Consider the following 14,331-nt stretch of genomic DNA (forward strand, 5'->3'; position numbering starts at 1 on the left):
GTCGCAAGAGGGCTCATTTTAACGGAAATGAAAAGTTCTAGTGCCCTTTTTAAGTGACGAAAAAAATTGGAGGGCATCTAGGCCCCCTCCCACGCTCATTTTTTTCCCAAAGTCAAGGGATCAAAATTTTGAGATAGCCATTTTGTTCAACATGGTCGAAAACCATAATAACTATGTCTTTGGGGATGACGTACTCCCCCACAATCCCTAGGGGAGGGGCTGCAAGTTACAAACAATCTAATAATGGTTATTGGGAAGTGTACAGACGTTTTCAGGGGTATTTTATTTTGTTTGGGGGTGGGGCTAAGGGGAGGGGGCTATGTTGTAGGATCTTTCCTTGGAGGAATCTGTCATGGGGGAAGAAAAATTCAATGGAAAGGGCGCAGGATTTTCTAGCAATACTATAAGAAAACAATGAAAAATAAACATGAAGACGTTTTTTCAAATGAAAGGAAGAAGTAGCATTGAAACTTAAAACGAACAGAGATTATTACGCATATGAGGGGTTCTAAAAATACTTTAGCATAAAGAGCAAGGTATTTAGGAGGAGATAAATACCTCGTTCTTTATGCTAAAGTATTTTTAGTAATTTCAACTATTTATTCTACGGCCTTTCTGATTCAAGGGTCATTCTTAAAGAATTGGGACAAAACTTACGATTTAGTGTAAAAAGCGAGGTATTAACGAGGGTACAAACCCCCTCGTATACATAATAAAAATATAAGATTATGAAAGTTTGTTATGTAAGTTAATTCTTAAGTTACATATATTTTTTACTAATAAAAACGTTCGTTAAAAATTAAAAGTTATAGTTGCCTTTTTAAGTAACCGAAAAATTGGAGGGCAACTAGGCCTCCTTCTCCACCCCTTATTTCTCAAAATCGTCTGATCAAAACTAAGAGAAAGCCATTTAGCCAAAAAAAGAATTAATATACAAATTTCACTTTAATAATTTATGTGCGGAGAGCCAAATCCAAACATGCATTAATTCAAAAATGTTCAGAAATTAAATAAAAAAAAAACTAATTTTTTTAGCTGAAAGTAAGGAGCGACATTAAAACTTAAAACGAACAGAAATTATTCCGTATATGAAATGGGTTGTCCCCTCCGCAATCCCTCGCTCTTTACGCTAAAGTTTGACTCTTTACCACAATTCTACTTTTTAAAACAATTAAAAGCTTTAGCGTAAAGAGCGAGGGATTGCGGAGGGGACAACCCATTTCATATACGGAATAATTTCTGTTCGTTTTAAGTTTTAATGTCGCTCCTTACTTTCAGCTAAAAAAATTAGTTTTTTTTATTTAATCTCAATCAAACTTGATATATAGAAGAATCTTATGTCTCAGATGTTCCATTTTCAATTCGAATCGAATCCGGGGACATTGAGGACTGGAGGAGGGAAGCAGAAATCTTGGAAAACGCTTAGAGTGGAGACATCGGGATGAAACTTGATGGGAAGAATAAGCACAAGTTTTAGATACGAGATTGAGATAATTGTTACGGATCCGTTCTCTTTGGGGGAGCTGGGGGTTGTTAATTTGGAAAAGTTAGAAAAATTGAGGTAATTTTAACTCAAGAACGGGTGACCGGATCTTAATGAAATTTGATATTTAGAAGGAACTCATGTCTCGGAGCTCTTATTTCAAATTTCGACCAGATCTGTTGACATTGGGGGAGCTGGAGGGGGAAACCAGAAATTTTGAAAAATGCTTTTAAATGTCGTAGATACGTGACTGACGTAACCGGACTGGATCTGCTCTCTTTGGGGGAGTTAGATGGTGGGGTTCAGTGCTTTGGCGAGTTTGGTGCTTCTGGACGTGCTAGGACGAAGAAAATTGGTAGGCGTGCCAGGGAGCTGTACAAATTGACTTGATAAAGTCGTTTTCCCCGATTCGAACATTTGGGGGGCTGAAGGGAGAGGAAAAAATAGAAAAATTGAGGTATTTTTAACTTGCGAGTGGGTGATCGGATCTTAATAAATTTTGATATTTAGAAGGACCACGTGACTCAGAGCTCTTATTTTAAATCCCGACCGGCATTAAGCCTCTGATTTTCCTTTTAAAGCAATCTATTGATTCTTAGAATTTTGCTAGAGCTCATACCATATGAGCTCTTGGCTCTTGTTTTCTTCAGTAAAGCGCAAATTGTGTTCTGGTCTTGAGAAGATATGGGGGTTATAAGCCCTGCTCATGTTAATTTTTGCTAGTTGTGAGTTTGATTCAGCTAGAGTTTTGATTCGACCTCGTCACAACTGCCATATGAGCTCTTAGCTCTTGTTTTCTTCAGTAAAGCGCAAATTGTGTTCTGGTCTTGAGAAGATATGGGGGTTATAAGCCCTGCTCATGTTAATTTTTGCTAGTTTTGAGTTTGATTCAGCTATTTATTGTCATTTCTGTCCGTTTTGAGTTTCATTTATTTATTGATAGCGATGTGTGGTATTTTTATGCTTGGAAGATTATCCGACTTTAGTTTTGCTCACCCTCGGCTTAATGGAGCTCTTTACTTTTCTTTGAAAAACTTGTTTTGTGGAAACTGTTTTTTAAATTAATTACAATATAAGCAACAACAATGCACCGTATATTATTCATATTTATGGTAAATATGCAAATTGGGTTGAATTTAAAATAGCTCATTAATCACTTTAGAAATAAAAATTAAGTCCCCCCTCCGAAACGCGCAATCTTGATCGAAACTATGAAATGAAATTCAACATCTATGAGACATTATCTACAAAATGTGGTATTACTATATTTCTTATGAAGTCAATGGATAATCAGATGATTGCGGCTTTTGCTCCTGATCTCCCTTCAAATCATAGGCAGCGCAATAGCACCGCCTAAGTAAAGAACGATGTAGCCACAATGTATTATTATTATTAATCTTTTTTTTTTTTTGGTTTTAGACCAGGGCACTTCGTATCGAAGGGATTGTCGTAGAAACTTCAAAAACGGCTCATTTGATTCGAAACGTAAAGGGCTATTGCCATTTTTAATATTCAAAGTGATTGGAGGGCAACTAACATCCCTCCCCCACCCACCATTTCCCCTAACACATCCAATAAAATTTTGAGATAACCATTTTGTTCACCGTAGTTAAAAGGTCTGAAAATTGTGTCTTTAAGTATGACAACTCCCCCCACAACTTCCCGGGGCAAGATTAAGTTATGCCCTGGGGGATTTAAGGTCTTTATAGAAAGGGTGGTCGTATAAACTTCGGAGGGAGGCTCACTGAATTGCTAATCAAAAGTTCTAGTAACCTTTAAGATTCACAATGACCGGAGCGTGGGTACCTCCCCCCTCCACACCGCTTATTTTCCCAAAACGCATCTGATAGAAATTTTGAGATAGCCATTTGTTGTCGTAGAAACTTCAAAGAAGGCTAATTCGATTGGACATTGCAATTACCTTTTATAACAGGAGGGCAACAAGCCTCCACCATACCCGTCAATTCCCGAAAAACATGTAATCAAAATTTTGAAATAGTCATTTTATTCAGCGTAGTTGAAAGATCTGAAATTATGTCTTTGAAGATGACACCCCCCAACAGCCCTCAGCGCAAGGGTTATAATTATACCCCGAGGGTATGTCAGGCTTTTATGGAAAGGGTGGTCGTATAAACACCGGAGAAGGTTCATCAGATTGGAAATGAGATGTTATAGTTCCCTTTTTAAGAGTTAAAGAGACCGGGGGCAGCCCACTACATCATACTTTCCAAAAATGCATCCGATAAATATTTGAGATAGCAATTTGTTTAAAAATAGTTCAAAGATCACATAATAAGACCTTTGGGGTGGACAGTCCCCCAGAGTCGGGGGGTAAGTGCTGCAAGTTATGTCCCAGGGGCATATAATGTTTTTTATGGAAGAAATGGTCATGTGGACTTTAGATGAGTCAAACATGATGGAGAGAAACTAGGCCCCCTCCCAGACATCCTATTTTTCCAAAACGCATTCAATTGAAATTATGAGATAGCCATTGTGTTACCAATAGTCCAAAAATCATTTACAAATGTCTTTAGGGTGGACACAATCCCCAAGAGCCCATGGGCAAGGGTTGTAAGCTATGCCCAGGGCATGTAAGGTTTTTATGGAACGGGTAGCTATATAAACTTTAGATCGGGTGGAGCTCATTTTATTGGAAGTCGGAAGTTTTATTGCCCTTTTTAAGAGTTAAAAGTGAATGGAGGGACTTCAGCCCCCCCCCCCTAAGCCTATTATTCCACAAAACATGTCCGATCGATATTTTAATAGAGCTATTTCGTTCAGCATTGTTGAAGTTCCAATAATTATGTCTTTGGGGATGTCAACCCCCCCCCCCCAGTACTCAGAGCTAGGGCTGTAAGTTAGGCAATTCGTTCATTATTTACACATAGTATATGTTATTGAGAAAGATATACATGTTTGAACTTTACTTTCGAAGAAGACGAAGGGAATTCAGGTGAGCCTTTCATTTTGAGGGGAGCGTGGAACTGAATCAGAACACTTTATATCTATACGGATTGTCAAAAGGGTACAACACAGGAATAACTGAGTATATTAATTTGGAAAATTCCGGAAATGATCAGGGAGACGATCAAAAAGACAATATTCGCATGCTACCAATACTACTACAACTACCGCCACTTCTACTACCACACAACAGCATTTACAGTATCAAGGAGAAATTTGAACTAGATCGAAAGACGCTATATGCATGCACATTATCAAAATAACGCATCTGAAGAATTGATTTGGGTATTAAGTTGGAACTTTCAGAGAATACTTAAAGGCGAAGATCATTTCACCAAAAGGCAATATGTGCATACTACTGCCAATACTACGGTTACTACTGCATTTACTACTACTACTTCTATTGCAACTACTTGCAGGGTTAAGAGCATTGAGATGAAAGTTCAAGAAGTATATGAACATTCAGGTTATCAAAAGGACATATCAGTAATGTCACAGCAATGGCTAATTGTATTAAGTTTAAACTTCCAGGACTTGATGAGAGGGATGTTTAACTGACCAAAAGGCGATAGGTTAATACTACTGGTGCTAGCAGTACTACCGCTATTCAATACCATTACTAGTAATATCATTACTACTACTGTGACTACTATTACAACATGACATAAGGGCATGAAGGTAAAATTTTCAAGAAATTTAAGGGGGGAAGATGAAATGTATCAGAGCACGCCCTCTGTATGCAGGCTATCAAAAGGGTATAACGGCAATATCTTAGGAACAGTTTGGTGTGTGAAGTTGAAACTAACAAGGCTTGTTGTTAGAGATGTTGAACTAACAAAAAGAAAATGTATACATCTTAATGCTACTGCTTCTGCTTATACTACTGCTACTGTACTCTTATTACTACTTCTATTACTAATACTGCCACTAAAACTTAGGCAACTACAATTAATTCTACTGCTACTACTATTACTACTGTTATTAAAACTAAGGATATTAAGGTGAAAAACTTGGGATATATAGAAACTGTATGGAACTAAATCGAAACACACTATGCCCACACAGGTTGTCAAGCGGACACATCAGAAACGAATCAGAAATGGTTGATGGTATACATTAAGCTGAAACTTTCAGCGTATGTTGAAGAGGATGCTGAAGAAACCGAAAGTGCTATACACATACTGCTACTAATGCTGCTACCACTATTGTTACTGCACAAGCTAAGGGTATTAAGGTGAAGCTTTAAAGGAATATTCAGGCGGATGTTGAACTAGACCAAAACAAACTATGAACATGTGGACTTTTAAAAAGGCAACAAAGCAATATCTGAAGAACAACTTATATTATTAATTTAGACCTTTACGGGTAGGTTTTGGGGGATTTTGCACTAGCCAGAAGGCACTATATATATACTTTCAATACTGCCACTACAGTTAATGTAATTAATGACGCTAAAGGTATTAAAAAGAAACTCTCAGGGAACGTTTAGGAGTTTAAATTAAAAGAAGAAACTGTATACATTCAGGTTTTCAAAAGGGCATATAAGCGCTATCATAGGCAGCACCTCTGTATAATAGCAAGAAATATCATTGAAACTTTTAAAGGAGCTAATTCAATTCAAAATTAAAGATTCTGCTGCCCTTTTTAAGAGTAAGAAGAAAATGGAGGGCAAGCAGCCCTTCTCTCAAGCCCATTCATTTCCCAAGCACATCCAGTTAAAAGTTTAAGACAGTTATTTTGTTCAGTATAGTTTAACGGTCAAGCAACTATGTCTTTAGAGATATTAGGCATGTCAACAACCCCACAATTATTCAATTGACCCATTATGCTTCAAAAATAAATATTTCTTTAAAATAAATCAAAGGGCATTGTGTTTATGGTTGCCAATTATACACTTTAGCAATATATCGAGATTGGCTGGAGGTATTAGGTTGAAACTTTTGGGGATACTACTATTACTACTTCTGCTCTTACAATTTAAATAAATAAGAAATGCGTAAGTTTGTCCAGGTTGTCAAAGAGCATAGATAGAATCTTTTGGCATTGATTTTAAGTTTTATTTTTCAGGTCAACTTAAGAAGCTATAAAACTAAATTACAAAATACTGTTTGCGTCAGAATTCAAAATTGTTGGAAAAGTTTCTCCAACATACAAACAGCAACCCATACTATGGATTTCTATAGACAAAAAACTGAAAAGATATAAATTATTATTTTTTCTCTGAAAAAGACTATGTCAATAAAAAACGAACAGAAATGAATTTTAAAAGATTTTTCCACAAAACAAGTTTTTCAAAGAAAAGTAGAGCACCAGTAAGCCAAGAATGAGCAAAAATCAAGTCAAATAATCTTTCAAGTGTAAAACTGCCACAAATCATTATCAATAAATAAATGAAACTCAAAATGAACAGAAATTACATTATATAACCGAGTAAAGCTCAAAATGAGCCAAAACTAACATGAATAAGGCTGGTAACCCCCAAGCCTTATCAAGACCAGAATACAATTTGATTAACAATGAACACAATATGAATACAATTCATAAATAAAAAATCATCAAAACTTATGGAAAAAATATCAATATATGTCAATTAAACTGAAAGTCCACGGTCACTTGTTTTTTTGGGGGGGAGTGGGGGGGGTCGGAAGTTTCAAATAAGGTGAGTCCGAAAACCAAATAAAGAGCAATAATAATAAAAATAAAAAGATAACCACGGATTGTCAGTTTAATTGACATATACTGATATTTATTACTTTAAGTTTTGATAATTTTTGTTTATGAAAGCAAAAATTACAATGAGTCAAAAAGTGAAGAACAAATTAATATCCGGTTCAAAGATAATCAGCAGCAAGAATTCAAACAAGTCAAAACAAAAGCGCAGATCAAAGAAATGTGCCGTTATAACACATGCGACAAAAAGGAATAGAACGAACTAAAAATGAAAGCAAAGAACGAAGAAAAATACGACTAAAAGATATGTAACAGCAAGAACAAAGGAATGTGCGGTTAGAAGATAAGTAGCTGTGAGAATCAAACAGTTCGTGGTAACGAACTGTAATAAGGGGCGACCGGCTCAATAGTAAACGAAACTCTAAAAAACGGAATTTTGATGCTAAAAGATACATCAAAAGAATCGGATTTTTATGCTGATCTTAAATATATAAGTTTCATCAAATTTAGTCTTTGTCATCAAAATTTACAAGCCTGAGAAAATTTGCCTTATTTTGGAAAATAGGGGGAAACACCCCCTAAAAGTCATAGGATCTTAACGAAAATCACATCATCGCATTCAGCGTATCAGAGAACCCAATAGAAAAATTTCAAGGTCCAATCTACAAAAATTTGGAATTTCGTATTTTTTACCAGAAGACAGATCACGGGTGCGTGTTTGTTTGTTTGTTTTTTTTTCCCCAGGGGTCATCGTATCGACCAAGTGATCCTAGAGTGTTGCAAGAGGGCTCATTCTAACGGAAATGAAAAGTTCTAGTGTATGAAATGGGTTGTCCCCTCCGCAATTCCTCGCTCTTTACGCTAAAGTTTGACTCTTTGCCACAATTCTACTTTTTAAAACAATTAAATTAGCGTAAAGAGCGAGGGATTGCGGAGGGGACAACCCATTTCATATACGGAGTAATTTCTGTTCGTTTTAAGTTTTAATGACGCTTCTTACTTTCAGTTAAAAAAACTAGTTTTTTTTTTTATTTAATTAAAAGCGACAGTGAGAAAGTCAGTATGACTGGCAACAAAAGCGATCTAAATAGGTTAGGACTTAGCGGAAGAGTTCCTATTTTTCCCAGGGTATACCAAACCTGTGGTGACGTCATGACATTAAAAAGAGGCTCACATCTGCGATTAGAAGACAAGCGACAATGAGAATCCATATATAGAACCCTGGCGGCAGTGAAGCCACCGGTCTCTCGGTACTATATATATATATATAGAATGAAACGTGCACTTCCAGACCTGAAAGGGGAGGGGAGCTTCCCTCATATTGTGAAGATGACAGTTTGTTTTGAATAATAATACCTTATCTTGATAAGCAAACCCACTAAATGAGCACTTTTTGTCGAAGCATTGCTCCGCTTTAATTTTAATTAAAAGAGTTGTGTTTAAGGGTATGGTAGACTTCCTTATATTTTGGGTAACTTTAAGTATACTTTTAAAATGAACAGAAATTCAATACAAAACAATAAGTGGGCAACAGAAGTTGCCGACTTACAAGTAACTTAGCAAAAATCTAAAATACATTTTGAAAATAACTGTTAAGTGAACAAGAATTACTACTTGCAGCTGATTCAGAAGTGGTAACTATTGTTTCAATTAAGAGAAAAAAGCGCTACATTAAAACTAAAAACTAAAAGAAATTGTGACGTATTTGAGGGGGGCTTCCCCTCCTCAAAGCAGCTCTCTACGCTATAGTTTGACTTTTTGTCCTATATCATTAAGAATGAATGCTCAAACAAGAGGGCAGATGATTCGAAATAAGACATATTTTTAAACCACTGTAAATGTAAGTGTAAAAAATAAGGGAGGAGCGCTATTTAACTCACACTCGGTGTATTGTTTTAAATTTAATTTAAATTACTGTTAGTTTTAAAGTAACTACTGTTTACTTTCATTTGAAAAAAACTTTCTTTTTGTCTTTATTTTGTAACACTCAAAGGCAGTGCAACCCGTGCAAATTTATAAAAAGTACACGATAATTGGCATTAGCTTTTGTAAGAGCCTTTTTTATTCCTCTGTAATCCCTTTTTTCTGTATGTTCCATAGCCCTTCTTCTCCTCATACGGTCTGCTATGCTTATAGGTACACATAGGCGCAAACCTTAGCGGGCAGTATCAGTGAATTTTTCTATATGGGAAGATCAAAAAAACGAAACGTGCATTTTTTTGCCACTGCACTTCAATTTCCAGAGGAGGAGGGAACCTCAGGGCTCATCTCTTGGGATTACATTTCTCCCTATTCCTCTCCCTTTGTGTGGTTACACCTAGTGCATCTCTTTTCAGACGCTTTAAAAATAGGACAGCAAAAATGATGAGGATATACATCAATATAATTTTATCGACAGGCATGCAATGCATGTACAAAAATTATAGCTTACCAATGATGCAGGACTTTTTGATGGAGGCATCTTTAACAATCCAGGTTTAGGCATTATAAACTTCGGCACAGACCTTTGAACAAAGGGCTGGTAATACAAATCATTACCAACTGCCTCAGACACTTTGGGTGTTTCGACATTTGAAAACTGTGTTAATGTTTTTGAAATGCTTCCGTTTCCACCAATGAATGCTGAATCTTTTGCTTTTGATTGAGCAAGAAGTACAGCAGAAGGTGAAACTCTTGCAGCTCTTACAACTGTAATTGGAGTCCTGTGTCGAACCAATCCCGGAGAATTTGACTGTACTAGTCTTGGTGGTTGATTTAGCTGTAAGAAAATAATTAGTTTCTTCTTCATCTGAAATCAAAGACAGTATATACGAATTTTCAAATATTAGGTAGTAAGCCTAACAGATCTAGGTTCAGTCAGCTACTCTGGCATTATGCAAAAGGACTTATGCAATAGCTTTTTTTACCAGGCTACAAAAAAAAGAATTAAGATGCAAGAAAAAGAAGTAAGATCAGGTGCAGAGCATAAAAGGAATAATTATGAGCCTGGCTCTTACTGTCCACCAAGGTTGCTGGTACCCAATCTTCCTTTCTGATAGATGTACTTGTGGTGAAAGTTTATACCTCTCCCTCTCCACCTTCCAACAAATGTTGAATCAATATTGCACTCCAAAAAGGATAACTAGAGCATTAACTGTTATTTCTGAACAAATTTGGTTGATATCTAACAACTACTTTCAGTAGATCCTCTTATGACTAGAAATTAAGTACCCTTCATTCCTCCCCCATAGATTATAGATCCCTCTAGTTATCCTTTTTGGAGTGCAATATTGATTCAACATTTGTTGGAAGGTGGAGAGGGAGAGGTATAAACTTTCACCACAAGTACATCTATCAGAAAGGAAGATTGGGTACCAGCAACCTTGGTGGACAGTAAGAGCCATCTGTATTATTTCCAGAGTGTATGTGCCTGAGTTTGCTTGTTTGCTGTTAATGGGATAAAGTTATTGCACTACTTTGAGGTTGTTTTCATATTGATTTGTACCCTTTAATAGACAATTTTACAGTTAAGTTAAATTGAGTGATATTCTCCAATCCCTAGAATAGGTCTTTCTTTTCGGACATCCTCACCAGCGCCATCTTTTTTCCTAAGTTGATCGGGGCGCCATCTATAAAGACAATTTTTCCCATATCATTAAGGTGCTGATTTCTACTGGGAGCAAGCAGAAGAGGGGAAGGAACCCCCCGCAAGCGCCGTACTGTACCCGCTGGTATTCAGTTACCCGAAAATTGCGGGGAAAAGGTGAGGGGGTACTTACGCTTCCCTTGTTCCTGGGTGATTTCAGTAGGCGTTCATTCAGCGCTCGACGCGTGAAGGTGTATTGTGTACGAAAGAAAATAAAACGTTCAAGATTCTGGACTACTTTCAGCTCTCGTGCAGTGAAGTTCGTTGGTATGACACAAGAGACTATTTACGAATATATATACGCGCCTGTCCTGAATTTCGCTCAGACAAGTTTGCGATATGCCGATATTTCCCGTGACGCGGTGGTTGCTACGGGAAGTAAATTTTACGGAAAAGACATTCTGTACGCTGCGCATTGCAAACTGAACGATATTTTGCGGCAACTTGGAGATGAATATGTAATGAAGGACCGCCGAGCTGGTTTGCAGAGTGATGTTTTCATGGGTGATTTATACGATGCTATCAAGAATGCAGAAAACTCAGCCAATTTCACCTATAGATTTACTATCTGGAAAATTGGCGAAGTGCCTAGAATACCGCAAGATGTGCTGACTTCTCTTTCAATTAGAGTTAACGAGTGCACAGAGAAAATAGAGGGACTAATCGATCAGTGTAAGATCTACCTTCCGTCAGGCCCTACTGTCTGGCCCCCGCTACCGAAACCAGAAAGACTTGAGAATCCTGTAGTGATAGCGAATGTGCCGGCGGAAAGCCTTGAATCATGTGCCAAACAGAAGGAATTTATCGAAAAGAACGGTGGAAAAGGACATATTCGCCGGATCACTCAACGAAAAGGTGGGTTAGTTGCCTTTCTCGATACGGCGGATTCAGCTCAAATCCTCGCAGACATGTTGAAAGAAAAGGTCCGTGATGTCAAGGTTTCTTACCGGAAACCAAAGTTTTTAGCGGTGGCAAGATTCGTTCCTCCGGCAACCACAGAGGAAGAAATTATTGCTGCGAACTCCGAAGTTACGGAAGTCCACCGGTTCGGCACCTCTGGCACAGTGAAACTTGTATTTAAAGACTCGTTCGCGCGAGATCAGACAATTAAACGCGGAATATTTGTAGACTACACCCACTTCCGGGTTGAGGCCTATAAAGAGCTCCCCAAGAGATGTTTTAACTGTCAATCTTTCGAGCACCTCTCTAGTGCCTGCAGCAACGCTCCGAAGTGCTCTAAGTGCGCCGGTGCCCACGTCGCATCACGGACGTCCCCATGCACGTCCACCACAGTTAAATGTGCTCTATGCCCAGAAGGCCACAACACCCACCCCTCATACAGCATGAGATGCCCACTAGTTAGAAACGCTATGAAAAAGCCTACTACAACGAAATGACTTCTCTCTCCATCATTTGCCGAAATATCTATGGGCACAATTCAGTCAAACTAGACTACGTTAAAGAACTATGCCGTCAATTTAATGTTGTGTGCTTACAAGAACATTTACTCACCTCCGAAAATTTTGGTCTTTTCGAACAGTTGAATCAAAAAACTGTGTTCATGCATGAAGCAAAAAGGTCCTCAGTCCGCGGTCGACCTAGTGGGGGCACTGCTATCATAACGGACAGTTCGCTTGAATGTCAAAAGCTGGAATCGTGTGAGTTCTTCCTCGCTGTAGATTTTCCTGGCCCCGGGGGTTTTGCTCTGATCACGGTTTATCTACCAACAAACCTAAACACCCTCTCTTCCGAAAAACGGTTCTCGGAAGCTTGTGGCCGCCTCTCGCGCTTACTTATTAGGCTGGGCAATCGAAGAGTGCTAGTCTGCGGTGACTTTCAGTGCGACTTAACGAACCCATCAAATAAGCTCTCCGAAATCTTCTTCTCAGTAATCCCAGCTGGGTATGATCTCTGTGAAAAGACTGACGCATATACGTACATCCATAATTCCGGTTCAACGACAAACATTGACCATGTGCTATGTAACTTCTCTCTAGGTGCTCCAGTCACCGTGGACTCTGAGCACACAGTAAGTGATCACCTTGGCTTGTGCTTTAAGGCTAACTTCTTCCCGTGTAGGCCGAATAAGCCCCAAATTTATGCTACCAAGACTGAGTGGAATAAAATAAACGCCGACCAGTATAAACAGACATGTGATGAGATTCTCGGAAAGATAAAAGTTCCCTTTCAGCTCTTGATGCATGGCTCGAGTGATTTGGTAGCACTAGACATTTATTGTACTGAGATTATACATGCAATGAAAACGGCTGAGCAGGCTTCTGTACCCACTCGCCGTTTTAAACCTGGAATCAGCAAGCCTGGCTGGAGTCGCTCTCCTAAAGTAAGGCAAGCCAAAGCTCGTGCTAAGTTTTGGCTGAGATTATGGCGCGATTGCGAGAGGCCTAGGTCAGGTGTAGTGTTTGAGCAGTTCCGCAACACGAAAAAAACTTATAATAAGTCTGTAAGTGATCTTAAAGCTGCCGAAGCCGAACTTGCTTCCCAAGAAGCAGCAAATAATCCTGTATCTATGTGGAAGTCTTTTAGACAGTCTAAACCAGTGACAAACCCTGCTAGTAACATACCTGAGGAGCAGTGGGTAAAACACTATAGTGAAGTTTTTGGGATCAAACATGCCCAACTAACAACCGAAAGTGATAGCGAGCTCTCACGAGCTTTTGCGTCCCTCTTGAGCCAACGGAACTATTTTACCGTCTCAATAGGCGAAGTGCTCCAGGTTATTAAGCAGCTGAGAAAGGGCAAGGCTCCCGGGCACGACGGAATTGTGACTGAACACCTCCGCTGTAGCTCACCTCTGCTCATTGAGCACTTGACGCTGCTATATCAAATGTGCCTTGATTCTGGTGCAGTCCCTAAGTCGTTTGCCCTAGGTATTGTGTCTAACGTCTTGAAGAAGGGAAAAAATCGTAACCTCTGCTCTAGCTATAGGCCTATAACAGTTTCTAGTACATTAAGCAAAGTGTTAGAGAGACTTCTGTTACCTGAGCTGTTACGCAAGTGTAAAATTGACAATCGACAATTCGGGTTCCGTCGCCACCTCGGTTGTGCATTTGCACATCGCCTCCTTACGCGTATAGTATCGAAAGCTCAGAATCAATCACGGACTCTTTTAATTTGTGCAGTAGATGTGTCCGCGGCGTTCGATTCGGTAATTCATTCAAAGTTAATTTTGAACCTGCTGCACCAAGGTGTGAACCCACATGTAGCGGCCGTCCTATGGCACTGGTATTCGAGTAGCCTTATCCGTGTTAAGTTGAGTAGTGAATTCCTGTCGAAACCGATTAAGCTTCACCGGGGACTGCGTCAAGGGTCGGTTTTAAGCCCTGTACTCTTCAATTCACTAACCTCGTCGGTAACAAAAAAGATTAACGGTGGTTTTAACACTGAATGTATGGATGTGAGCCTACTGTGCTACGCCGACGACATATTACTGGTGAGCACATCGCTTTGTAACCTTCAAGCTAATATCGATCTCCTAAGTCGAGGTTATACTAATATTGGTCTGGTTATTAACCCTGCTAAAACAGAATTTCTTGTATTTGAACCCCCGCGTGCGCCGTCTGAAGTTGCC

At 38.8% G+C, this 14,331-nt stretch overlaps 1 protein-coding gene across 1 annotated transcript in view; it reads right to left on the reverse strand.

Annotated features, from left to right (window-relative positions):
* LOC136034943 (uncharacterized) overlaps positions 1-14,331 on the reverse strand; it is a gene marked incomplete in the record, with an annotated part of 120,632 nt that overhangs the window by 99,933 nt on the left and 6,368 nt on the right. The window contains 1 exon segment of the mRNA XM_065716481.1: positions 9,549-9,875. Coding sequence (XP_065572553.1) covers positions 9,549-9,875 — 327 coding nt within the window.

This window comes from Artemia franciscana, chromosome 13 (assembly GCF_032884065.1).
Source record: "Artemia franciscana chromosome 13, ASM3288406v1, whole genome shotgun sequence".
Classification (NCBI taxonomy): domain Eukaryota; kingdom Metazoa; phylum Arthropoda; class Branchiopoda; order Anostraca; family Artemiidae; genus Artemia; species Artemia franciscana.